At 37.0% G+C, this 24,054-nt stretch overlaps 6 protein-coding genes across 10 annotated transcripts; 3 read left to right on the forward strand and 3 right to left on the reverse strand.

The window, feature by feature from the left end:
- Positions 1-50: 50 nt before the first annotated feature.
- On the reverse strand, positions 51-2,046 carry LOC104813779 (GDSL esterase/lipase At5g63170-like). Its single transcript, XM_010541533.1, has 5 exons — positions 1,733-2,046; positions 1,484-1,614; positions 1,146-1,382; positions 809-1,058; positions 51-600 (listed from the first exon to the last, which is right to left on the reverse strand). The coding sequence occupies exons 1-5, from the start codon at positions 1,971-1,973 to the stop codon at positions 440-442; spliced, it is 1,020 nt and encodes a 339-aa protein (XP_010539835.1). The 5' UTR covers positions 1,974-2,046; the 3' UTR covers positions 51-439.
- A 1,474-nt stretch (positions 2,047-3,520) lies between these two features.
- LOC104813780 (50S ribosomal protein L13-like) lies at positions 3,521-6,431 on the forward strand. 2 transcript variants are annotated; one of them, XM_010541535.1, is made up of 6 exons: positions 3,521-3,629; positions 4,480-4,564; positions 4,823-4,894; positions 5,095-5,261; positions 5,396-5,507; positions 5,775-6,431. In XM_010541535.1, the coding sequence occupies exons 2-6, from the start codon at positions 4,517-4,519 to the stop codon at positions 5,994-5,996; spliced, it is 621 nt and encodes a 206-aa protein (XP_010539837.1). In that variant the 5' UTR covers positions 3,521-3,629; positions 4,480-4,516; the 3' UTR covers positions 5,997-6,431. The 2 variants fall into 2 exon arrangements, with proteins under 2 accessions (XP_010539837.1, XP_010539838.1); XM_010541536.2 differs by having other exon boundaries at positions 3,525-3,629; positions 4,483-4,564.
- Positions 6,432-6,538: 107 nt separating this feature from the next.
- Positions 6,539-10,021, reverse strand: LOC104813781 (GDSL esterase/lipase EXL3-like). The gene is made up of 5 exons (XM_010541537.2): positions 9,606-10,021; positions 8,661-8,791; positions 7,998-8,231; positions 7,359-7,614; positions 6,539-6,864 (listed from the first exon to the last, which is right to left on the reverse strand). The coding sequence occupies exons 1-5, from the start codon at positions 9,898-9,900 to the stop codon at positions 6,671-6,673; spliced, it is 1,110 nt and encodes a 369-aa protein (XP_010539839.1). The 5' UTR covers positions 9,901-10,021; the 3' UTR covers positions 6,539-6,670.
- Positions 10,022-13,187: 3,166 nt separating this feature from the next.
- Positions 13,188-15,184, forward strand: LOC104813782 (DNA ligase 1). The gene is made up of 3 exons (XM_010541538.2): positions 13,188-13,576; positions 14,145-14,454; positions 14,539-15,184. The coding sequence occupies exons 1-3, from the start codon at positions 13,496-13,498 to the stop codon at positions 15,021-15,023; spliced, it is 876 nt and encodes a 291-aa protein (XP_010539840.1). The 5' UTR covers positions 13,188-13,495; the 3' UTR covers positions 15,024-15,184.
- Positions 15,185-15,559: 375 nt separating this feature from the next.
- LOC104813783 (vacuolar protein sorting-associated protein 35B) lies at positions 15,560-21,187 on the forward strand. Of its 3 annotated transcripts, none has more exons than XM_010541540.2 (23): positions 15,560-15,708; positions 15,815-15,911; positions 16,015-16,138; positions 16,410-16,595; positions 16,693-16,780; positions 16,964-17,020; positions 17,104-17,193; positions 17,281-17,403; positions 17,582-17,656; positions 17,739-17,798; positions 17,894-18,010; positions 18,210-18,449; positions 18,532-18,597; positions 18,703-18,792; positions 18,961-19,050; positions 19,347-19,436; positions 19,528-19,596; positions 19,678-19,758; positions 19,877-19,984; positions 20,070-20,173; positions 20,318-20,431; positions 20,552-20,802; positions 20,888-21,187. In XM_010541540.2, exons 1-22 carry the CDS (start codon positions 15,619-15,621, stop codon positions 20,760-20,762), a joined length of 2,370 nt encoding a protein of 789 aa, XP_010539842.1. In that variant the 5' UTR covers positions 15,560-15,618; the 3' UTR covers positions 20,763-20,802; positions 20,888-21,187. The 3 variants fall into 3 exon arrangements, with proteins under 3 accessions (XP_010539842.1, XP_010539843.1, XP_010539841.1); XM_010541541.2 differs by having other exon boundaries at positions 21,091-21,187; XM_010541539.2 differs by having other exon boundaries at positions 20,552-21,187.
- A 179-nt stretch (positions 21,188-21,366) lies between these two features.
- LOC104813784 (rac-like GTP-binding protein ARAC5) lies at positions 21,367-23,713 on the reverse strand. Of its 2 annotated transcripts, XM_010541543.2 has the most exons (8): positions 23,337-23,713; positions 22,737-22,824; positions 22,546-22,655; positions 22,385-22,448; positions 22,121-22,185; positions 21,970-22,035; positions 21,758-21,874; positions 21,367-21,648 (listed from the first exon to the last, which is right to left on the reverse strand). In XM_010541543.2, the coding sequence occupies exons 1-7, from the start codon at positions 23,433-23,435 to the stop codon at positions 21,773-21,775; spliced, it is 594 nt and encodes a 197-aa protein (XP_010539845.1). In that variant the 5' UTR covers positions 23,436-23,713; the 3' UTR covers positions 21,367-21,648; positions 21,758-21,772. The 2 variants fall into 2 exon arrangements, with proteins under 2 accessions (XP_010539845.1, XP_010539844.1); XM_010541542.2 differs by having other exon boundaries at positions 21,367-21,874; positions 23,337-23,712.
- Between the last annotated feature and the right edge of the window lie 341 nt (positions 23,714-24,054).

The following is a 24,054-nucleotide window of genomic DNA, read 5'->3' on the forward strand; positions in this document are numbered from 1 at the left end:
GGTACGTTAAAAGAAAATCGAATTATATATACTTCTTATAATTTTTGCATTTATAAATTACGCAATAGCGTTGCCTTTTGTACAAGAAAGCTATGGAATTACGATCAAACGAAAGAAAACATAGTTTATTCTTAACATAAAAAAAGGAGATGATGGACCGTACCATGAATTACAAACACTATCAGGACAAAGTTGGCCATAATAATAATAATAATAATAATAATAATAAGATTCAGACACACCATGATACTTTGATCTTCATCTCGCCTTGTCTCGAGTTCGAAGGCAACGTAGCTGGGGGATGGAAACTAATTTTACATGTTTCTAGTTTCCAAATAACACGGAACACGGACTGGATCGTATAAAATACAGAAATTTCTGCGATATAATTCACGTGCTACAGGACAATTATTCGGTTTTAAAAAACTAAATAAGTTAATCAAGAGAGGCTGCGGATATCATTGAGGATGTTGGGGAGAATGGTTTCGTAAGCCTTTTGCGTGGGATGGCCAAAATCCCAAAACACGTAACGTGAGGCGTCTAAGCATGGCACTGGTGACGCAACCATGCAGCAACAGGACTTTGCGGCTGTCAAAAAACCTGGTAGAGACAAGGGAACAAAAATCGAAATTTAAACACGAAATCTTATTACAAAATGCATGCATGCATGCATGCATTCTATAACCAGTACGTACTTACGTACGCAAGTGTTCACGATATCAGATATCGAATGAGAAGATTTGACGGTCTAGCATCTTTTACCCCCACGACGTCTCATTTTTGTGATCGTTTATATATATATACGTACCATTTTTTGCGGGATTCTCGACGAGTTCCATAAGATAGGTGTACATGTCGACGTAGACGAATTTGGCATCGGGGAGGTTCTCATTGAGTTGATTAACCAAATTCGATAACTTGTTGTTGAACATTTTAGCTCCATAGTTTACATTCGGGAGACAAAGCATCCCTCCTGTCATGCGCTTCGCCCCCGGTAGGCATCCTAGCGGCAACGTTCCGAGAACCGCGAATTTTCTCGCCCCGAGATCATACAGATTCTGTTAGATATATATACCAAAGGTCGATAAACATATTTATAATCGGGAAAAAACTAATCAAAAATGTTGATCATCACCATTACTTACCTTCAAAAAGGTCGTTGTCCATTCGATCAACATGTCGGTGTATCTGCTTATGGTGTATCGCGTCATCCGAGCCGGGGTCGAGAAATAAGTGATGGCAAGATCGTTGTTTCCGGCTGAGATGAGAAACACCGCGTTCGATATGATTTCGTTAGCTTTCTGGGGATCCCCGACGGCGCTGTTAAGTCTCTCTATGTATCTTTGAAAGTCTCTCAACTGGTCCGGTACCCAAATGACACCCTGGAACAACAAATGTATTGTTCAACGATTTGACGAAATACTCGGAAATTAATCGAAGATACTATAAATCCATGATTATATATAGATTGTTTGATTCAAACCTGTATCGAAGCGGTAACTTTATCTATTCCGGAGCCACCGGAAGCAAAGCAAACACCGGTAGGAAGCTCGTTGCTCGAAAGGAGCGGGTTGCGAAACGCGGGTAAAAGTGTTTTTATCCCCAAACCCTCGGCTACAGAACAGAAGATCGGGTTACAAATTGGTCCCTATGTAATATTAACGATATAGAGAATATTCGAGAAGATTACGACGTAATTGGATGATACTGACGAGAGAAGAACAATATATACCGACTAAATCCGAGACGACTCTTCCGTTTCCGAATCTTCCGGTGGGTCTATGGCCGGGAAAGTCTCGTCCGTAAGGGAAGAAGTTGCATTTGGAGACGGTCATGAGTAAGTTATTGTTGCCCGTATCGAGTATGGAGTCTCCAAACGCGAGTACCGCTGAAAAGCCAGCGTTTTGTGCGTCGGCGTTTGTGAACCATATGGAAAACAACGCTAACAGCGCTTTGGTGAAAAAGGGTTTCATTTTACAGGACTGAGCGATTTAGTATCAAGAGTTTTTTCTTTTTCTTTTTCTATATTTTTATTATTATTATTTTTTTTTTGGGTTATGAAAAAAAAAAAAATTTTGGTTGTGGGGGGATGAAACGCGACTTCACTATTTATGCACGAGTGAGAGAGGTTGGGACACGGGAGTTCCTTGAAACACGGTTTGGATTTCGCATTATGTGGTGAACTTCTAGCCACTTCGTTATTAGACTCGTGGTTTTTTTGCTAATCACACACAAATCAAGTTTATCCACTAGTTTCCCTATTTTTAATATATATGCTTGTATTTATCTCAGTAACGACTGTTGCATCTAACGGCGGATCCAAAATACGTATTAATGGATGCATTCGCCCCACCGATAGATAAGTAACGAAATCTCAACTGACCAGAACAAAGGGCGTGATGATACCCAACACTCGGCCACGTGGGTCCGTTGAACAAAAAATAACGTATTTAAATCCAAACATAGAAAAGCTATCAACTTATAATTTGTAACCCAAGATCGTGGCCGAATGGTCAAATTTGGTTTAAGAGGTAAATCCACCTTGAAATTGAGTGTTCGATTCCTGGCTGATGGAAAATGAAGTAATTTTTGGATTTATATGATCCATATACAAATGCTGCTCCCGGATCGGAGGTTTATCTAGTTAGCGCGTCTGAAGGGTAGCAGATAGAGATCCTCCGTTATAAAAAAAACTTATAATTTGTATATATCTATAAACCTAATTTGTAAATTAATATGTATAATCTATGATGATAAAATCAAAGATATCCATATCCATACTTAATTTAGATTCTTTGATTTCACATTAATCTTACTTAGGGGGCGACTGGTTGCACCGCCGCCACCCGCAAACGGAGCGGTTGCGATTTTCGGCGGTTGTGGGCGATTGAAAAACTGACTGGTTGAACCGCAACCAACCGCAACCAAACTTGTGTTTTCTAATCGCAGCTTCCAATTTGCGTTTTTGTAGCGATTTCCAGCGTTTTGACAAAAAAACTAAAATATTTTTATTAGAAATTATATAAAACATTAATATATATATTGGTGATGATTTTGTTTAGTGTTATGATTTGATATTATTTTTTAGTATTATATTTTAATAAAAAAAAATATAATAGTATAATTTTTAAGTTTAATAATGATTATTTTTAATAATTTTTATAATAAAATTATTTTTTTATTTAAAAATAAATTAAATTGATAATATTTATATTTTAAATTTATTATTTAATTATTATAAATTTAGTAAATAATTTTTATCAAATGATACGAAAAATTTAATTAAAATGCTGCCACCCGCAACCGCAACCGCTACGGTACAACCAGTCGAACCCTTAAACGTTTTGATTGGATAGTCTCATAATTCCGTAACTATTATTCTGAAAAATTATTTAAAAATCATTTATTCAATTTTTTTTTTAAAAAAAAAGAATGGCCGATGTAGATAACGCTAAACTAAAAGACAAAAGTAGCCTCGGCTTTGTTCGAAACCCGAAAACACCCTCGAGATTACTCAACGTTGAAACCCTTTTTGGGCCGTTCACTTACTCAGGGGAATGATCAGTGATCACTCCTCCATCCGCCGCCGCCATCATCGCCGGCGGTTTCAGCTCTTGATCGTTGTCCAGGTATATCTTCCCTCCCCCCCCCCTCTCTATCTTCTTTCTCTGTCTGGTTCGAATTCGAAACCCACGGAGCGGAACCTATAGATTTTCTGCTCATTTCCGCCATACAAGTCGGAATTCGCGGGTTCGAGGGTAATTTTAGGGTTTTAATCGGGCGTTTAGTTTTCCCGGTACTATATATTCTTGTGGGTTTTATGATTTGGGGGAAGTTATGTGATGAAGAAGCATTTCAGCTTTCATTCGTTTTGCTCAAGTCTGTGAAAATTCCGGCTGTTCCATTTCGTTCTCCTAGAAGAGAAAAGTTCCAGTTTTGATTCGTTTATCCTACTGATCAGTGAAATCGGCTATGCGGGTTTCCCTTCCTGTTTGTTTCCTGAGAAAGTTTGAGGCGGAGAAGTATGAGACTGACGGTGCCTGCCAATCGTGTTATGTAGGTTCCAAGTATTCGATGATATATGGATATAAACACTTATACAATGTTTGTGAATTCCATAGAAAAGATTCCAGGGTTAATAAGGACATTCAGAGTTTTTATTTAAAAAAAATTTTGGCCTTTCATATATTGAACGACACGAGAGAAGTATAGCTTAGCGAAGTTTGTTTAAGTAACGTACTCGACTTTTCTCTCGCCATACATCTTAGCATTAGGGAACTGTGGGACTTCAGGAGATCTTCATGGAACTTTTGGTATTTGGAATGTTCAAGTTCTGTTTGGCCATCCTTGTGATTTGTTTTCCGTGTTCTTCTCTCTCGTCAACCTTGGAAATTTTTTCTCAACTGTAAAAGAGACTGGTCTTACAATGGTGGTAAAACATGTTTATGATCGAGTGTTTTGTTTTAATGTCTGTCATAGAAGTTTTTATAGTTGAAGAATAGTGAATTGAAGAAAGATGGCAACTCAAGCTGCTGCTGCTGCTTCATTCAATGGAAACTTAAAGGTGAAGGGTTTCTTATTCTTGTTATGATTCAATTCATTTGTCCTTTTGTCAAAGTTTGATGTGTGATGTTTGAACTTATCCACTGTGGCTGTGAAATTCAATTTGTTGATCTTTTGTGTAGGTAATGTCTATATGTGCTTTTCTTTCCGTTTTTCTAAACTAGTGAGAAATTGTATGAATTAAAGAAGGAATTCTAACAGAAGCTTTGTGGATATACTCTATTATTGGCATTGAATATTTGCTAGGATTTTTATGCAGAAAGCAATGGCAGGGATAAAGCGTATCAATCTCGATGGTCTCAGATGGAGAGTATTTGATGCCAAAGGCCAGGTTTTGTCGGCTTTTCTGTCTGCTCCTCCTGTTAAGCTCGATTAGCTCCCAATGGCTCGCAGATCCTAATCTTATAACTAATATGATTGAAAACTTTGCAATTTAGGAACACATATAATATCTTGATTTTTGATGAATTTGGATCTGTAAGATTCACTCTTTGGAAATATCTCATCTCAGACCAGCCTTGTGTTTTGTAGGTTCTTGGTAGATTAGCATCTCAAATATCAACCGTGCTTCAAGGCAAGGATAAACCAACTTATACTCCAAACCGTGATGACGGGGATATGTGCATTGTTCTCAATGCTAAGGATATATGTGTGACGGGAAGAAAGCTCACTGACAAATTCTACCGTTGGCACACAGGGCAAGTATTCTCATCTTGGATCACCATCTATAAAAAAACAGAAACTGGTTGATTTTTGCTGGATGGAATTTTGCTTTTTTCGTGTACTTTGTTATGGTATTCATCATCTCTTTTTTTTTTCCTGACAAACACAGGTATATCGGTCATCTCAAGGAGAGGAGTCTGAAAGATCAAATGGTCAAAGACCCGACTGAGGTGATCCGCAAGGCTGTTCTCCGTATGCTTCCTAGGAACAATCTGCGCGATGTAAGTACACTTACGGGATGACCCGAGTCATAACTCGTGTTTCTTCACTTCCCGAGGCACTTCAATCAACTATAGCAGTTTTCCAGGTCCTGCTTTCCACTTGTTTGGGATCAGGGCAGGGCATTTACAGAGTATGAGATTGGTTGAAAGCTTATAAAAATTCGCGGGGCATTATCGGATGAATAGCTTACTTTTCGAGTCTATGATGCGTTTGCGACAAACTGAAAGCCGTCAACAGGGTTATCGTTCTCTTTCGTGTGGGTATAGGATAGGGATCGGAAGCTGAGGATATTCGCAGGCAATGAGCATCCGTTCATCGACAGGCCACTTGACCCGTCTGCGATGCCTTCACGTAGAGCGAGAGAGATGAGACCTCGAGCAAGACGGGTGATGATCCGTGCCCAGAAGAAGGCTGAGCAGTTAGAACAACAGGGAGGAGTCGAGGCGAAGAAAGGCAAGAAGAGGACTTCTTCTCAAGTAGCCGCCTAGAAGCAAAAAATGCAGGCGCTGATAAGCTTGCAAGGAAATATCATGAAAAACGGCAAGCATTCAGGACCTGGGAATTGAAGACGGCACGGTGTTTGGAGGTGAAACCAGGTTTCTTTTGGGAAAAATAAAAATCTACTTCTCAAAAATCAAGTCCTGAATTCGAGAAAAATAAAAATCACCCGAAATCCCAAAACCTCGAGAAAGGTGCAATTAATCCAAAATTCTAATATTAGGAAAAGTAAAATTAACTTTTGAGCGTATGGAAAGCATTTTTACTAAAATTTTTAAAAACGTATTTTTGTTTAAGAGGTTTACATTTTTTAAAAGTTAATTTTCTAAATTAGTTAAACTATTACCATAAAAGCACCAGATTTGTGGGTATTTGTATAAGCTTTTGGATCATAAGAAACAAAAAGTGGATGCATTTTTTTTCTCTGTGCCTTGTTTTGGCAAATGGAATCTTGTAGACTAATGGTCCCATAGTGACCCTTTCGAGCCCATTGGTACCAAATACGATCTCTCACCATTAATATAGTCTTTGCATTATACGAAAACGAAAAACGAGAATTTCATTTAGGATTTCCACATGATTATAATCATGAAATGACACAACAAGATCCCTCGTTGAGATTAGAAGATACGATCACAGTTTTTGGTAGATAATTATGGATAAATCAGAAGAATTTTTGGGCATATTCGTCGAGTAATTTCGAAACTAACATTCTGTAAACCCTTTCGGTCGGATGAAAGCTGTCCCAAAACACATAGGCCGACACATCGGAACACACGGATGAGGTGATTTTGTTGCATAAGACAGCCACTTCTAAATCTCCCGTGCCACAGCATCCTCTGTCCGCTACTTCAAATCCTGCAAAACCCGAATGGTAGTTTTTTCTCTCTCTCTTTAGCTTTGTCCTGTAATCGAAATTTTCTGATTGAAAAATAAGAAAATCGCAAAACTTTGAAAAGTATATTAATGGACAGTTTTTTGTTTTACGTAGGATCAAGAATAATTAGATATATAAGAAGTGGGTGCAAGTGATAACGCATATTTGATGCATTTAATACGAAGAAAATATTTGTTTGTTGGTAGTTGCTTGTGTTCATCCTTTGCACTCTATATATCTTGGCACGTCAATGAAAACTCGCTTTTTTTGAAGAAAAAAAATCTATAACCTAAGCAACGATGAATCAATATTGTTATAGATGCTCTAGTTAATTTGTAACAAAAACAATTGACAATATATATTTCGCTTAAATGTTATCGAATCCAATATAGATATGCACAAATTTGATAGATATGATCATAAAACGAAACCGATATTCGTGTTAATATATGAAGAGAATCATCATTAGAATTACCGTAATTCCGAGGGTTTTGGATGATCCGGAAGAGAGTGGTATAAATATCGACGTATACCACTCTAGCTCCGGCTAGGGTTCTTGAAATCGAATCCAAACCCGCGGATAATTTGGCGTTGAAAAGCTTAGCTGCTTCGTTTCGATTATCATCACAACCTCTAACAAGTCCTCCTGCTAGGGTTCTTTGCGATGGTATACACCCAAGAGGCGGAGCACCGAATACAGCTATCCTTCTGGCTCCATATCCATATAGTTTCTGCCACATCATTATACATTCTCCATCAATATAATCACTGAATGGTTGATTGTGATTTTATGAAAAAAAAAATACAAAATCAATCAAAGAAACCGGTCCAAATGTTTGTAATGAACTAAGTGATCATATCATTAGCTTTCTCCACCCCAAAAAAAAAAATATGATCAATATAGAATGCAAAAAATGTGGTTTGGAATCTTTGGATAATGTTGTGAGATGTGAAGGATACCGACAAAGATGTTGAAATCTCGATCCAGTGGACCAACGATGACCAAAAATCACAAGATGACAAAACCATTAATGTAACGGTTGTAATAACAACGATGATGATGATATAGAAATATAAATAAATAAATAAATGATAGGGAATGATGAGATGTTACGTGTACGAAATCGGAGGCAAGATCGGCCATAAGAGAAGTGTATGAGACGACGTCGTATTCGGACTGCCTCGCATGCAGGGTGAAGTACGTGGTCGCTATGTCATTGCTGCTGCTTACCACGAGGAACAAACTGTTCTCCAATATGAAGTCTTTCCTTTCTTCGCCCACTAATTCTTTCAATTTCTCTATGTACTCTTCGAAATACCTCAACTGCCCTGATAATGGTATCACTGACTATTTTAGCAATACCATTAAAAAAAAAAAAAACAGTGGAATGACCGTTAGAAATAACCTAATAAAAAAAATATATATATATAATTCGTGTTTGTATATTCTAGGGTTTGAACGGAAGGTAGAACAAAACATGAATCTATATACCAAACTATTTTAAATGTTTTTTTTCGATTAATAACCAGTAAAATACAAACACCTATACATAATTTTTTTATATATTAATTTCTTGAATACTAAGAATAATATGATTTTTTTTCTCTAGTACGACGGTATTTATTAGCTATCTTTTTCCAACAAAAATAGAGGTTCCGACTTTAGTACTAGAAGAAAAAAAAAAAGAAACTAATTAAATGACATATGATTAGCAATATAAGATATATATGATCTTACAGGTAAATATATATATGATTAATTAGAGATAATAATTACCACAATCTTTGAAGTTAAAGGATCATAACCGGAACCAGAGGAGGCGAAGCATACACCGGTTAGGAGATCTTCAGGCTTCAAACTAGGGTTTAGATATGCTGGTACAATCGATTTTATCCCCAATTCTTCGGCTGAAATAAGAGGAACACCTTAAATATTGTCACACTTTTTTTATTTTGGAAAATCTATAAATAAATGGGTTGTCCAAATATTGATATTTTGCAATTAATATGGAAGGTTATTCTAATAAATCGTTTGTACCTTTTTAGAGATAACACGTATAAGACAAATAACTGGATTTTTTGGAATTTGATTTTTATACCTCGATCACATATGTCAAGTTTTTGTTTACATCAAGTTTCTTAAGGTTTTGGTAGCACCACTAAATTTTAGAAAATATTCGCATTAGATATATAGTTTGTGTTACAAAAGCTGTGACAGACCTACAAATTTTATTGTTTACACCCGAATATTATATGTAAAACTACAAATATTTTGAAACATAGAAAATAATCTAAAACTATAAATATTTTGAAATGCGGGAATATTTTTTAGAGATATTTGAAAAATAAAAATAAAATAAGTATTTGGAGTGGATGAAGAACGTGGCAAGTAGATACGGATAATCTAACCATTTTTGTCAATAATTATTCGTAAACCTATAAAATTCAATATAATTAATTATATAAATATAAAGTCAAGGCAAAGACTCATTCTTTATACTAAATAATTTAATATTAAAATACCAAACACAACAACGCCGACACGGGTCAAACGACTAGGGTTATAGTAGAGACAATTCAGAAGACAAAAAAAAATCAAATGGACGTTAGCTTTTCACTTGTGTTCTGTCCTTTTTTTAATAAACTTTCAACACACGTATTTGACTAATCAAGTGATCAATAGGCGAAAACATACAAAACATGAGGAAAGAAGCGATCAAACCTATAAGATCGGTAGGGACTTTTCCGTCGCAAAATCTACCGGTGGGAACTCCGTCTTGAAAATCGATACCGTAAGGAGGAAAATCGGCCTTGACGACGGTTTTCAAGACGTTGTTGTTTCCGGTATCCATGATCGAATCCCCGAACACGATCAATGCCGGAACGGTTACGTTTGGTGGGAGCTTGACCAATGCTTTGGTCGTCGTCGTGATGGGCAGTACTAAGACGCTGAACATGAACAAGAGAAAGGGTCGACGTAAACACACAAGGAATTTCAGATTGGAACTCGAATTCATAATCTCTCTTTATGTTGCTATATGAATGTATGGAAATTCTCTCCTTTGAAAATTACAAATAGAATCGAGACAACAAAGTCTTATAAGCTTTTCTCATCTGGGTCCTCGAGGGACCCTTCTCTCCCTCTCTCTCTCTCTCTCTCTCTCTCTCTCTCTCCACATGTGCATGCACAAATTTAACACATTGCGTTGTGGCGATTGTGTTGGGTCTTTATTAGTTACTTTTTATCCTAAATTTGCGAGATAATTAGAGGATTTTATAAGATTTTAAAAGGGTTTTTATATTTATTTACGTTTCGTTTGTGTATTCACTCTAGGAGCTAAGCTAGCTCTGTTACATTCCTCGAGTGTATTACAGTTATCACACTCACCATCGTTTCTTTCTTTCTTTTTTCCTTATAGGGTTATCATATTGTTACTTTAGGTCCATTAACTACGTACTCTTTACAAATGGTAGGGCTTTGATGTATAGTTACTGCAATATCACTTATATCAAAAGTTTGTAAGCATTATACACTATATGTGTGTGTGTGTGTGTGTGTGTGTTCTCTAATTTGGGATATTTAATACAACAAAGCTAAATTGGTTGGTTTGAAGATGGGATTGCATTTATTAAGTAGGCATGTAAATTTATATATATATATTGTTGACAGACTGTGATGAATTTCTATATATATTTAATCCCTAATTTGGATTTATGAGCCTAATATTTTAATGATCTCCTCAAACATATATATATATATATATATATATATATACACACACATATATATATAATATCTTCTGTCATGTGACGTAAACCCGTACCAAACTACAAATTTATAGGTGATGATTAATAAATCAAGACTTTTTCAGTTTTATTATAACCTCCATGACATACGGTATACCTACACAAATTATCCATATAAGTCGCATAATAATGTAAGTCAAATATAAGTTTTATAAATTATAATTACCACCAAAATAAATAACGGTCCAAATACTAATCAAATTTGATTAAAAATGGATTAAAATTTGTCTAACAAAATTAATGGAATGTGAGTAAACATGAAGCTTAACTTTCATAAACAAAAAAAAAAAAAACTTTACAAACTATATGTTATACGAGCTAATAATAATCCAAGAAAAAGGAGAAAAAGCATTGATTCAGATTACACGATGCGCGTAGTTATAACTATCTTTGTGCACGTGACATAAACACGTTCACAAGATGTTTAACTTCTAACTACCATCTAATTTTATTAAATGTCTATACTTTTTGTGGATATGCATTTATAAGTTATATATATTACAAACACTATGGTTTATGGTAATTGATAAAAAGTAATAGTAAGATTAATCTTAGTTATTTACATTAATTTATATATAATTTTAATAAATTGATAATTTAATGTGTAATCCAATAAAAAAAATAAATTTTTTATTTTGTATTATTGTTAACAAGTCGATAATATTTTTTCATGTCCCTTATATATATAATTGAGATCAATAATTCAGTTATATATATATATATATATATTGATATACATAATGAAAGCAATAATTCAAAGGTACTAGATAGGTAGGGCAAATCGAAGTGACTAATTAACAGTTTAAAAAATGTCGATGAACGATATTTATTAGTAGTTGATATAGTTTCATTTATTTCAATTACGTTAAACATCGAATGTAGTCCGAATTTGTCATACATTTCATACAATCTCCCCACGATAATTGACCCTAAACTTATTGAGGAACTTTGCATGTTCTTCTCGTACACGTATTTTATATATTTTTATATTTTAATTATTTCTTTATGGTTTAAAAACATAATTGCAGACTTATCGATAGATTAATAATATTATTTTAATTATTTTTCTTGTTTTTAGTATTATATTAAAGAATCGACCAAACAATATTTTAATTTTACAAAATAATTCTAGAATCGTGCTGTATTGATTTCGAATGGACTTTCGCCCCAATATAATGATTTTTTAATTTTAATTTTTTATTTTCGATCTTTGATATTTATACCTAAATATTTAAACTAAAAAGGCCATAAAAATCGGGGAAAAAAAAGGAATGCAACAAGTACACACGAGTGATAAAATCAAAATTAATTTACATAAGGAAAGAAACGGAAAAAAATTATCTAAAAAACTAAAATTGAAAAATAAAATAGGCCTAGGACGAAAAGCGGTCCATAAAAATTCATGGTGTGGTCAATTTTATTGTACGTATTTTTAAAAGTAGATCCCGAGTGACGACAAAGAATGTGTGCGTATACTTGTGAAAGACTTAATTAATTAGCTTTTTTTAATCTAAATTACAACAAATTTATACACCTTTTTTATCTTGTATTTTCATATTTAATTACAATGTTCTCTAACAACATATTATAGATTTTCTCAACATGTGTATTCATCCTCAATCATTTTTAAAAAAATTAAAAAAAATAAAAAAATGATAAAACAATTACAATAAGATGTATAGAATTTAAGAGCTATATATACATGTTAGAGCATCGAGATTTTGGATATTAGACTCCAAATTCAATTTTTTTTTTTTTTTCAGATTTTGACGTTCTAGACCTATTGTCTGATCTATGCTGTTTTAGTACCCGAATTTCGGATATTTAAATAATATTTTAAATATTAGGATATGTATTCTTGGAGAAAAGTACAAAAACTTTAACCCTAGCCCTAGGCGATAAATGTGTAGCAAAATACAGGTCCTCGTTATCTTATATTCAAACCCAAAAATTGAACCCGATTTCATTTTATGCGATATACGAATATCTAATTCACGAATCATACGGTATAACTCTTTTATTTGAGCATCCCTGCTTGACGTATTTGTTAGTGGCAAGTGAAGGTTATCACAATCATTATTCTTGGTTATATAATTCACCGACTTTTAATTGGAAATTTATCCAAAAATATGCATACATACGGAAGTGAGACGGATATGTATGTATTTATACTTGTATGGTTTTGTATGTGTGTGTATATACGAAAAAACATTATGGGCCTGAAACTCTATTGAAATTGAATATGTGAGCCCAAGATCAATAGTAGGCCCATGCAAAAGTTGGGGGTTAAAAAACGCAGGAGTAAAAACGTCTTTTTACATCTTTGCTCCCAATATTATTACATAAGCCCAATAAAAGGCCCAAAAGAGAGTTTGGGGGTTAGATAAAGGAGGGAAGGAAAAGTCTTTTTAGCCGACGCGCACCGAAATAAGCGGAGAAGAGGAAATTACAGAAACAGCCCCGGAATTTAAGAAATTCACGCAAATTAGGGTTTTTGTTTTCATTTTTCCTCCATGTGACCGACTTTGTCCGAGTCGGCGGATCTCAGATTTCACGCGTCTATATATCGGATTGGACCGCTTGTCTTCATCCGAAACCCTCTTTCTCCTAGGGTTAAAGCTAGTTTTTTTTGGTAGATCCGTGTGGTGGAATCGAAATTCATTTTTTTGTTGATTTCGCGCCATATAACTACCGGGTTTTCTCGAGATTCTCTGTGTAAGAGGACGAATCGAGACTAGGGTTACGGGTTTCGATTCGAATTGGTTGCTTTTACCTTCGTTCGAATCTGAGAAAGAAACAGAAACAATGTCGCGAACGTTTCCTTGCCCACCGTCTGGCTATGAGAGGAGCTGGGCGAATGGTCAGGACTTGGTCGATTCGACTAAGGTTCGTTGAGCCAAATCTGGTTTATTGGTCGGTTCTTTCTCGTTGATTTGCCTGAAGATGATGGGTATACACGTTTCAATCTTGAATTGTTTTGTTAAAGTCTTCGTATCAGTTGCTTCGTCCAGTGAGTGGTTAAATCGTGAGGATTAGTTGCATTTCCTTGTTGTCTTCTTATTGGCTTAACGTTTGAGAAGCTCGTTTTGTTTTTGCTTCATGTGGTGATTTATCCATGGTATGCTTCTTATAGATCCATGTAATTAGCACTGCACATATACACATTTCCTTATTCTAAGCGTTAATGGTTGACATGGAATCTCAGACATATGATAAGCTGTTTGGTTTCTTCTTCTGGTTGTTATGTGTTTGTGGGGTACCAAGTACAGTGTACTTTGATGTAACAGGATGATATTTGCCCTGAAACTTGTGTATTGGCATGTGTTATTTAAAGTGGCAGTCATGTTGTTTATTCCCTGTTAGATGGTTTTCCCACATGGGTCGCGTGGTCTGTTACCCAATCCCATGTTCCTTGAGATGCCCAGTCTAAATCCTTTACTCTAATGGATTAAAGATCAAAATCGACACAGTCAATCCGATAAAGGAACTCTGGAAACAGAAGGAGAAGAAGGAGAAAAGGAGAGATAAGAAAGAAAAGCGTGAGAAATCTAAGAAAGCCCTTGAACAACGTGCAGCCAAGTTTGATAATAACCCTGAACCCCTATATTCCAAGAAAATTCAAGATGAAAGTAGACAACTTGAGAAGAGTGATTTGACTGAAGAACATGAACTACCTCAAAGTCTCTGTTATCTGTCTGATGAAAGTCAGAGCAGTAACAAGAGGAAAAGGCAGGATTGGCCTGCTGTTGAGAGCAATGTCAAAGGTTTGTGTTACTGCTTCATGTACATCAATGTGGTTGTGTTGTCAAGATTCCTGGATAACTCATGTGTTGATGATTTATTTGCAGCTGTACCAGGTAAACCTTTACGCATCCGATTTGTGTTTAGAAAGCCAAACAAACCTGAGTCCGTGCCTCAAGAGGAACGTGTCTGCTCAACTTCGGTCGCCCAAGATGCCGATACGAGTTTTGTCGCGAATGCAAGGACATCTTTGCAAGAAGAGAACTTGCCCTCGACTTCTCGAGGGGAGGAGGGCACTACAATTCCCATTGGCATGAGAAAGAAAGAACGGAAAAGAAGCAAAGAATCCCGATACCATGCATTGTTTGAAGGATGGGTTCCCTCTGCCCCTTCTTCTACGGCATTGGATGTTGATTACGACCATCAAGATTGGCTCTTTTGTAGTAGGAAGCAAGAAAGGCCTAAAGCCGGAGCAGGAAAGATGGACAAGGACTTGAACAGCTTGCGGTGTTTAGGAGATCCCTCTTGGTCTAGAGCTCTGTTTTTGCCTGAAGTTGGCATCTATTCGTTACCCTATACTATCCCTTTATGATATTCCATTGATTTTTGTCTTCTTTTTTTCCCTTTTGCTTGACCTGTATCTCAGCTCGGCTTCAACTTGTTCAGTCACAGAGATCTGTATACCATTTTGCGTTATTGATGGTGAAATGGGTTCTTGTTAATCTGATTGTTCAGAAAACAGTTGTTGATGTATACTGAAGTGGACAATGTCAGGGTAAAGCAAACAATTCAGACCAATGCTTAGTTGAATTAAAAGATGAAGTGAATTCAGGTTGGTTGGGTTCGAACTGGATCATGATTGTTGTAAAGGTTTAGACTTTTGTGTCAGACAAATGATTTAGAAGCCAATTTGCCCAGGTTAGGGTTTTTGGTTTGAGCAATACTTTGTTGTGGAATGATCAAATTAGGGATTTGAGATCTATTTGTGAACTTTCTAATCACAGTAAAGTTTACAACTTTACATCGGATGGGGGGCCAGAAAGTGGAAGCATGAGGTTTCTGTATATTTGACGTGATAAAATAAAAACGGACTATCGAAAACAACTCGGAGGAACATTGTTTGTCCTGAGAGAGAGAGAGAGAGAGAGAGAGAGAGAGAGAGAGAGAGAGAGAGAGAGAGAGAGACGATGGTCGGAGGAGTAGAAGACGAGGAGAAATGGCTCGCGGAAGGGATCGCGGGAATCCAACACAACGCTTTCTTCATGCGTCGCGCTTTGGTCCGTCTTCGGGTTTCTCTTTCGTTCTCGCTGATTCTCCGGCGGAATTTGTCGGAGTTTCTTCGATCTGATTTAAGTTTTTTTTTTGTGTGTGTCATCGCCTCAGGATTCGGACAACCTCAGAGACGTCCTCAAGTACTCCGCTCTGATGCTGTCGGAGCTCCGTACATCCAAGCTGTCTCCTCAGAAGTACTACGATCTCTGTACGATTTCATCGCGAAGACTGAATCTCTCGACTCTGTGTTTGTTTGATTTTGAGCTAGTATATTCGATTCTGATCGCTATTGTTCGGATTTGGCGGATCAGATATGAGAGCGTTCGATGAATTGAGGCAGCTGGAGATGTTCTTCAGGGACGAGAGCAGACATGGGGTTCCAGTTATGGATTTGTACGAGCTTGTCCAGCATGCCGGGAACATATTGCCCAGGATGTAAGAAAAATAGATTGACTTGTGATGCTTGGAGATTGAATTTTGAACATTTCTCTTCCTTTTTATCTGATGAGGATCTGATGATCTCTAATGGTAGAAATGTGGCCAAACAACTAAATACCAGGGAGTTTTGCAAAATTCATATCGATTAAGCATGAAAGTTCATTCTCTCACGTTTCATTATGGTTGTTATCTCTTCGAATGAGCCGATTTTCCTGTTGAATAGTTCTCTCAACACTGTATGTGAGGGCCTTAATGTTAAATCTACCAGGTATCTGCTGTGTACTGTTGGATCTGTATGCATCAAAAGCAAGGAGGCTCCTTCGAAGGATATTCTTAAAGATCTTGTGGAAATGTGTCGTGGTGTTCAACATCCGGTCCGGGGGCTCTTTTTGAGGAGTTATCTTGCTCAATTGAGCAGGGATAAGTTACCTGATGTTGGCTCTGAGTACGAAGGGTGAGTGGTAAATGTGATTTTTCTTCTTTCCTTTGCCTCGAAATATACTGCCCTGCTGTTTATTTACCTTGACCTGCCTTCCTTCTTCCTCCTGCAGAGATGCTAACACTGTGATGGATGCCGTGGAATTTGTGCTGCAAAATTTCAGTGAGATGAATAAGCTCTGGGTTCGGATGCAGCATCAGGTGAATTCCAGATCTTCCATTTCGGTTGAGGTGTTTAAATTACGCAACACCTCCCCACTTGCATGTCTCTGAAGCATAAACGAACCATAAGGAGCATGCTTTTTGGTCATGCAGGTTGTGTGATGCTTATGAATCATTCATATTGGTGAAGCTGAGGTGTTCATTGGAATTTCTGGACTGCAGGGACCTGGAACAGTTCGGCAGAAGCAGGAGAAAGAAAGAAACGAGCTACGCGATCTTGTAACGTCAATGACATTACTGAACTTACATCCTATACTATGATGTCACCTGCTCGTTAACTTTTATTATGTGTTTCTTCTCAGGTTGGGAAAAATCTCCATGTTTTAAGTCAGATAGAGGGTGTTGACCTTGAGATGTACAAAGAGACTGTTCTTCCTAAGGTTTTAGAACAGGTTCAGTAGCTCATTTTATCATCTCCTACCCAATCCCCTTTTGGTATATGGGTCGTACTTCCTCTTAAATTTGGAAACTTTGAACAGGTTGTCAACTGTAAGGATGAGCTAGCACAGTATTATCTGATGGAGTGCATAATTCAGGTCTTTCCTGATGAATACCATCTGCAGACCCTTGAGACTTTATTGGGTGCTTGCACCCAACTTATGGTGGGTATGCTGATTGCAAATGGAGATTATTCTCTCTTTTACTTTCCAGTGCAGTTAGGTGTTATTAAAAAAACACATTTTTGGTTATGAGTTAGCGTCTCTCTTTTTTGTTGTTTTAGTTCATTAACCTTTTCTGTGAATGTCTGGCCTTTACTATGTATATGTTTTTCTTTCTCAGCCAACAGTTGACACGAAAATAGTGTTAACCCAACTGATGGACAGATTGTCAAACTATGCTGCATCAAGCCCAGATGTAAGTCTCAAGACCGCAACTTTGTCCTTTTTCATGTTTGATTTATGGCACTTAAGATACTCTCTCTTGTACTCATGGACAGGTGCTACCGGAGTTTCTGCAAGTGGAAGCTTTTGCCAAATTGAGCAATGCAATTGGAAAGGTTGGTTCCGTTAAAGAGGCTTTTAGCAGTGAGAAGTGGATAGCATTACTCCCTTTTTAATACATTCATCTGAAGTAAGGACTTGTGGGTCGTAGGTGATAGATGCACAGCTTGATATGCCCATTCTTGGAGCTATGACTCTGTATGTCTCTCTTCTGACTTTTACGCTCCGAGTTCATCCTGATCGGCTCGACTATGTGGATCAAGTATTGGTATGTTTTCTTTCTATGGTCAGTTTATAAAATTTTGTGCCTTTATTAATAGCATCTCTAGCTTGAGAATAATTTACCGGCCATTCATATTTTAGGTTTTTTCTCAGCTTCCGACCATTTGCCATTGTAAAAATTGTGTGATCTGTCTTTTAGTTACTATTATCAATTGTGAAGCTGTTAATGCATACGACTTTTGTAGGGCGCATGTGTAGCTAAGCTTTCCAGCATACCCAAGCTTGAGGACAGTCGGGCGACTAAACAAGTTGTTGCACTTCTGAGTGCTCCCTTGGAGAAATACAATGACATAGTTACAGCTCTTACACTATCTAATTATCCACGTATCATGGATCATCTCGATGATGGAACGAACAAAACTATGGGAATGCTTATTATTCAAAGCATAATGAAAAACGACTCGTGTATTTCAACTGCTGATAAGGTATATGGTCACTGCTCTCTCTTTCATTTCAAGATGAAATGATTTCACCTGAGAGTGGAGTCTAATATTTTGTCTTCACTAGGTTGAGGTGCTATTTGAGTTGATAAACGGGCTTATTAAGGATTTGGATGGAACAAGCACAGATGAGGTGCTGTCTTTTTTCCTTTTTTTCCCTTCTGTTTTCCATTTTGCAACTCGTATCGGCTCATATTTGACATATTGGTCCGCTCAGATTTTTTGTTTATGCTTCTAGCTTGATGAGGAAGATTTTCAGGAGGAACAAAATTCTGTAGCTCGGCTTATACATATGCTTTATAATGAAGAACCAGAGGAAATGCTGAAGGTAAAAACATTAACAAAATACTAACAGGCTATGCAGTAACTGTGCGCAATTTTACTTCAGCCTTGTTATTTCCTTCCAATTTTTTTGGTTGATAAGCATGCGATGCTTACAGAGTTTCTTCTTAAGTGATTCTTGTGAAGAAACCTTAATAATTTATTGATATTGCAGATTATATGTGTCGTGAGAAAGCACATTATGACCGGAGGACCCAGACGTCTGCCTTTTACCGTACCTCCTCTTGTTTTTTCTGCACTGAGAGTATGCTCTTCCTTTTTTTTCAGCAATGTCATTACACATCTCTCTGTACATGAGTTTCTTTGTCCATGCCTTGTAGACTCTTCATCAGACTTTTGTATATGCTCCTTCACGTAGATTTGCTTGCTGGAAAATCTACGAAACAAAAATTACCTGTGTAAAAAAATACATCTAACCCTTTTTTGCATGAACATAAGTGCAGTCATTTTTTCATGTTCTTGATCTAGCTGGGATTGGATTCTCTACTTTTAAGAAAAGAAGCTAACTTCAACAGCTACACTCTAATGTTGTCACTGCAGTTGGTAAGGCAATTGCAATGCCAGGATGGAGATATAGCTGGAGAAGAGGTTCCAGCAACTCCCAGGAAAATCTTTCGGATTCTCAATCAGGTTTTCCGACTTTTTTTCTTTTTTTTAATCATTATATCGTACCGTCCCATAAATTTGCAAGCTTTCCCTCACAACCTGTCCATTTTGCCAGACAATCGAGGCTTTTTCATCCGTTCCATGTCCTGAACTTGCTCTTAGGCTCTACCTCCAGTGTGCTGAGGTATAGGTGTTTATGATCTGACACTCACACTCTTAAATCATTTCGTTCGAACTTTAGTTTATTTTGTCCTTTAATGATCAGGCTGCAAATGATTGTGATCTTGAACCCGTTGCTTATGAATTTTTCACCCAAGCATTCATATTATACGAGGAAGAAATAGCGGTAATGTCTCAAATTCTTATCTGTGTGATCTCTACATAAAGATAATCTATACTTAGCCTATTTAACTTCTATAAGAAATAATTTCTAGTTGTATATGTTATTGTGCATTATATTATAGGATTCGAAGGCGCAGATAACGGCAATTCATCTGATAATTGGAACTTTGCAAAGGATGCACGTCTTCGGTGTCGAAAACAGGGATACCTTGACACATAAAGCAACCGGGGTAATGGATTTCATTCCATTTCCCTCTCTCTCTCTCTCTCTCTCTCTCTCTCTCTTCTCATATTGATTTTTTTCCTCTTGATCAGTACTCGGCAAGGCTTCTGAAGAAACCTGATCAATGTAGGGCAGTTTACGCTTGCTCTCACTTGTTCTGGGTCGACGATCCCGATGGCATCAAAGATGGAGAAAGGTTTGTACTTTTCCCGAGAATTAACAACATACTGTGAAACCCGCGATGAGAATCATTGCCTCGATGTGAAGAAACAAAGTAAAGTAATCGATACTGTGAAAAGATGTTTTTTTTTAATTACTTGGCACATCTACTCTATTACAGGGTTCTACTCTGTCTGAAACGGGCACTGAGGATAGCCAACGCAGCTCAGCAAATGGCTAACGCAGCAAGAGGTAGCAATGGACCAGTCACATTGTTTGTGGAGATACTGAACAAGTGGGTACACCTTAATCTACTTACCATTAAGAAAAAAAACGTTCACATTGTTCCTAAACTTTATCGTACGAACGGTTACATTCAATGTACCATCGCTATTTTTCCCGGGTTTTTTGGCAGGTACATATACTTCTTCGAGAAAGGAAATCCACAGATCACTCCATCTGCGATACAGAGCCTTATAGAACTAATCAACACCGAGTTGCAGAGCGACAACGGGAATGCAACTACTCCATCTGATCCTTTCTTCATGAGCACTTTGCGGTACATCAGGTTCCAAAAGCAGAAAGGCGGTTTGATGGGCGAGAAATATGATCCGATCAGATTGTGATGGCTACTACTACCTCTCGACAACACCATTAAAATCACTGGTAAAAGCTTTCTCCTCCCTCATCAATCCAAGAAGATCTCTTGCTAAGCTCCTTGATCTTGCTTCCTTTTCTTGTTCTAAATCAGTTCTTCGGGTTTCTAAGATTTTTGGAAGTTTTGAAAGGGAATGATCTGCTGCTGCATACGGGGGTTCTCTTTCTTTTTCTTTTCCTTTTTTTTCATAAATTTGGTGGGTGTTTGGAGTTTCACCTAGGGTTTATGTGTGTAATAACCCAAGGAGAAATCTTTGTAATCACTCTTTTGTTCATAATGCTGTCTTGTTTGTACAGGATCCCTGTAAACACATTCAAACCTAACCACCAAACCAAACTCATGGCTTGAATGATTTTGGCCGCCAAAATATATATTTCACGTTCCGCAATTTTAGTTATGAATTGTTTACACACACACAGGCATTCATACATGACAAAATCTTGGTCGGTTTTGGCAATGTACATATCCTGAAATAATCCTTCCATTATAACCGGAAACAGGACGTTAAGGATATAATACAAACCCACAAACTCAAAATGCCTAAGAGCCAAGAAATGATCTGAGAGAGCATATAAATTTGATGCAGAAGCAATGTTAGAAATTAGATAATATAAGCTTCAAACAAATACAAATTGAAGGTGTCGGATACAAAATAAATCCATCTCCGGCAACAACAGGGGAAAAACAAAAGGGAGATTAGTTCTACAAGACAGTGACACCACCAAGAATTCATCCCTTCTCTCGTCTTAAGGATCACACTTTAGCTCATGCATCGCCAGAGGGTTACACAATGCTCAGACTCGTTAAACACTTCAGCTTCTTCATCTCGTGAAACAGAAAAAACCCGAACACAGCTATACAAAAAAGCTCCTCAAATCGTCTCCTTCATGCCATCGATGATATGTAAAAATGGGTATGGACTAATACCCGATAAAAAAAGGGCGTTTTTCTCTTTTCGTTTACCTATTCTTTAAGCAATCACAAGAAGGAGCAACGGTTCTTGTTCTTTTTATTCTTCTTCTTCTGCTTCGGAGGCTGAAGCACAACCTTTATGGCCGCATCAAACACCCCCTTCACGTTCTGCATTCGCATATTTTTCATGAAGAAGCGGTCTTTTACAAAAAAAAAAATATATCCGATGCAACAACGGGGAAATGTGTGTTATTTGTATGTACCTGTTGTGTTTTTGAACTGCATTCGATGTAGACCGGAGCTCCAATCAGTTTCCTTAATTCCTCACCCTTTGTTATTCGAAGAAAGGGCATATAACTATTAAATTGAGAACCGACCAGTCAAAAAGAATATTGGAAGTGGATTTCTGAGTACCTGGCTTGTAGTGATTGGCACCGCGCCTGGATGGTCTATGAAGAACTGCTTGTCATCTCGGAGATCTGCATTTACCAAAATTTGGAAACCAAAAAATGACAATCTCCTTCAATGATCAAAATTCTTCAAGAACAATGAGTTGACTTGCTTCGAGTGAAGAACAAACAACAATGGCAGATCAAAGATGACTTGTTTGCTGAAGCTCCCTATAATCTATTTTCTATTATCAGGGAAGATTTCCTGAGAAGAGACAATGACAATTACCGAGTTTTGTTCCAACGAGGATAACTGGAACACCAGGAGCATAATGCCTGAGCTCGGGAATCCACTGAGATGAACCGCATTTTAAAAAATGAAAAACAAATTAGCTAGGTGATTCTATTCAGCATAATCACATGGAGAAAATTTTCTAACAGAAGCAATACCTTCTTGGCCACGTTCTCATAACTGGCCTTGCTGATAAGTGAAAAAGCAAGAATGAAGACATCCGCACCCCGATAGCTCAAAGGCCGTAACCTGTTGTAGTCTTCCTGACCTGCTCAGGGGAAAAAAGTCACTTAAACCCGAAACAAGAAAATTTCGGGGATAAATCCGAAAAGGGTTTCAGATGAATTACCGGCTGTATCCCACAATCCGAGATTGACAGTGTTCCCATCTACAACCACATTTGCACTGAAGTTGTCGAAAACAGTTGGAACATAGTCCTGCCCACCAAACGCAACTTTCAGAATAAGCAATGACTAATGATATATATTATATATGCAATGTTGATTAACAAAGTGTACCTTCCCTTAAAGAATTGATTACTCATACAGGGAAGAGAATTAAACATGAAGATTTGAGTTCAAGATCAGCTCACTGGAAATGTTCTGAATCCGAATTATGCAGAATTCAATGCAAAGCAACAATACGTTGCCAAGATTCTCGTACATGAAGACAAACACCAATTCTAGAAACTAGTTTAAACCATATTTACGACGAATTTACAAAGAGTTAGAAAGAACATTGCAGATGATGGAGCCTGAAATTCCTGGGAAATATGCCATTTTTAGAAACAAACAGGTTCAAACCAATACAAACGGATAAATCCGAAGACCAAAACATCGTATTTACAGAACCAAATTTGACAGAAAACTTCCGGATCATCATTCATCTACTTCTTCAGCAACAAGAACAAGACAGCGAAATTAGGGAAGAAACAAAAAATATATATTACCGTCGGGAAAGTGTTGCTGGTGTAAGAAATCAGCATGCAGGTTTTCCCGACGGCGCCATCGCCGACGGTGACGCACTTTATGAACCTCGACGCGCTCATCTTCGCCGGATCCGGAAAACCCTAAAATCTCTCAGTCCCAACTCAGAACCTTCTTCCTCCTCTCTCAAATCAACGCCATTTCACGAGAACCCTAAAAGACGAAACCTTTCTCACTCGCTCGCGAAACCCTAATCGAATTCGAACCGAAGCTTGAGAATCTGATGAACCCGGATCGCAGAAACGGGCAAATTTGAAAAAATGGGGAGAGAGATTGCGGAAAAAGAAATGCTTTTCCTATCTTTTTGGCGGCTGGATTCATATACAACCTTGTGCCAGCTAATGCTTCACCGATGCCTTTATCATATACTCACCATATTTAACAAAATAAATAAATTATGTCTTTTCCCGTGAATATACATAATATATAATATATTTTCCTCACCTATTTTTTGTACTTTTTAAGTTTTATCACGTTCACAAAGTTTTGAAATAAATTGAATTTGAATGATTTTGAATTTTGAATGAGTGAAAGATACAAACTTTTAAACTTTCTTTATGAAAATAATGGATGGTATCTTTTTATTTTGATTTGGAATATGCAAAGTTAGGGTTTTATATATCAGTAATAGCTAATATGTATATGTTATCATCAATATATATATATATATATATATATATA

The sequence above is a fragment of the Tarenaya hassleriana genome, unplaced genomic scaffold, assembly GCF_000463585.1.
Source record: "Tarenaya hassleriana unplaced genomic scaffold, ASM46358v1 Cleome20, whole genome shotgun sequence".
Lineage (NCBI taxonomy): Eukaryota > Viridiplantae > Streptophyta > Magnoliopsida > Brassicales > Cleomaceae > Tarenaya > Tarenaya hassleriana.

Excerpts from the sequence above, each read along its gene's own strand:
- LOC104813779 (XM_010541533.1), bottom strand. The coding sequence starts at position 1,973 with ATGAAACCCTTTTTCACCAAAGCGCTGTTAGCGTTGTTTTCCATATGG. Across the intron at positions 1,615-1,732 it reads AGTCGTCTCGGATTTAGTCG|CCGAGGGTTTGGGGATAAAA; the intron begins GTATATATTGTT and ends TCTGTTCTGTAG. Across the intron at positions 1,059-1,145 it reads GGACAACGACCTTTTTGAAG|AATCTGTATGATCTCGGGGC; the intron begins GTAAGTAATGGT and ends TATATCTAACAG.
- LOC104813780 (XM_010541535.1), top strand. The coding sequence starts at position 4,517 with ATGGCAACTCAAGCTGCTGCTGCTGCTTCATTCAATGGAAACTTAAAG. Across the intron at positions 4,565-4,822 it reads CATTCAATGGAAACTTAAAG|AAAGCAATGGCAGGGATAAA; the intron begins GTGAAGGGTTTC and ends ATTTTTATGCAG. Across the intron at positions 5,262-5,395 it reads TTCTACCGTTGGCACACAGG|GTATATCGGTCATCTCAAGG; the intron begins GCAAGTATTCTC and ends TGACAAACACAG.
- LOC104813783 (XM_010541539.2), top strand. The coding sequence starts at position 15,619 with ATGGTCGGAGGAGTAGAAGACGAGGAGAAATGGCTCGCGGAAGGGATC. Across the intron at positions 19,597-19,677 it reads TCTACCTCCAGTGTGCTGAG|GCTGCAAATGATTGTGATCT; the intron begins GTATAGGTGTTT and ends TTTAATGATCAG. Across the intron at positions 20,432-20,551 it reads TTTGTGGAGATACTGAACAA|GTACATATACTTCTTCGAGA; the intron begins GTGGGTACACCT and ends GTTTTTTGGCAG.
- LOC104813781 (XM_010541537.2), bottom strand. The coding sequence starts at position 9,900 with ATGAATTCGAGTTCCAATCTGAAATTCCTTGTGTGTTTACGTCGACCC. Across the intron at positions 7,615-7,997 it reads TTGCCTCCGATTTCGTACAC|AAACTATATGGATATGGAGC; the intron begins GTAACATCTCAT and ends ATGATGTGGCAG. Across the intron at positions 6,865-7,358 it reads CCAAAACCCTCGGAATTACG|GATTTGAAGTAGCGGACAGA; the intron begins GTAATTCTAATG and ends CGGGTTTTGCAG.
- LOC104813784 (XM_010541543.2), bottom strand. The coding sequence starts at position 23,435 with ATGAGCGCGTCGAGGTTCATAAAGTGCGTCACCGTCGGCGATGGCGCC. Across the intron at positions 22,656-22,736 it reads CGGATTGTGGGATACAGCCG|GTCAGGAAGACTACAACAGG; the intron begins GTAATTCATCTG and ends TCCCCTGAGCAG. Across the intron at positions 22,449-22,545 it reads ATGAGAACGTGGCCAAGAAG|TGGATTCCCGAGCTCAGGCA; the intron begins GTATTGCTTCTG and ends GGTTCATCTCAG.
- LOC104813782 (XM_010541538.2), top strand. The coding sequence starts at position 13,496 with ATGTCGCGAACGTTTCCTTGCCCACCGTCTGGCTATGAGAGGAGCTGG. Across the intron at positions 13,577-14,144 it reads ACTTGGTCGATTCGACTAAG|ATCAAAATCGACACAGTCAA; the intron begins GTTCGTTGAGCC and ends AATGGATTAAAG. Across the intron at positions 14,455-14,538 it reads TGTTGAGAGCAATGTCAAAG|CTGTACCAGGTAAACCTTTA; the intron begins GTTTGTGTTACT and ends ATTTATTTGCAG.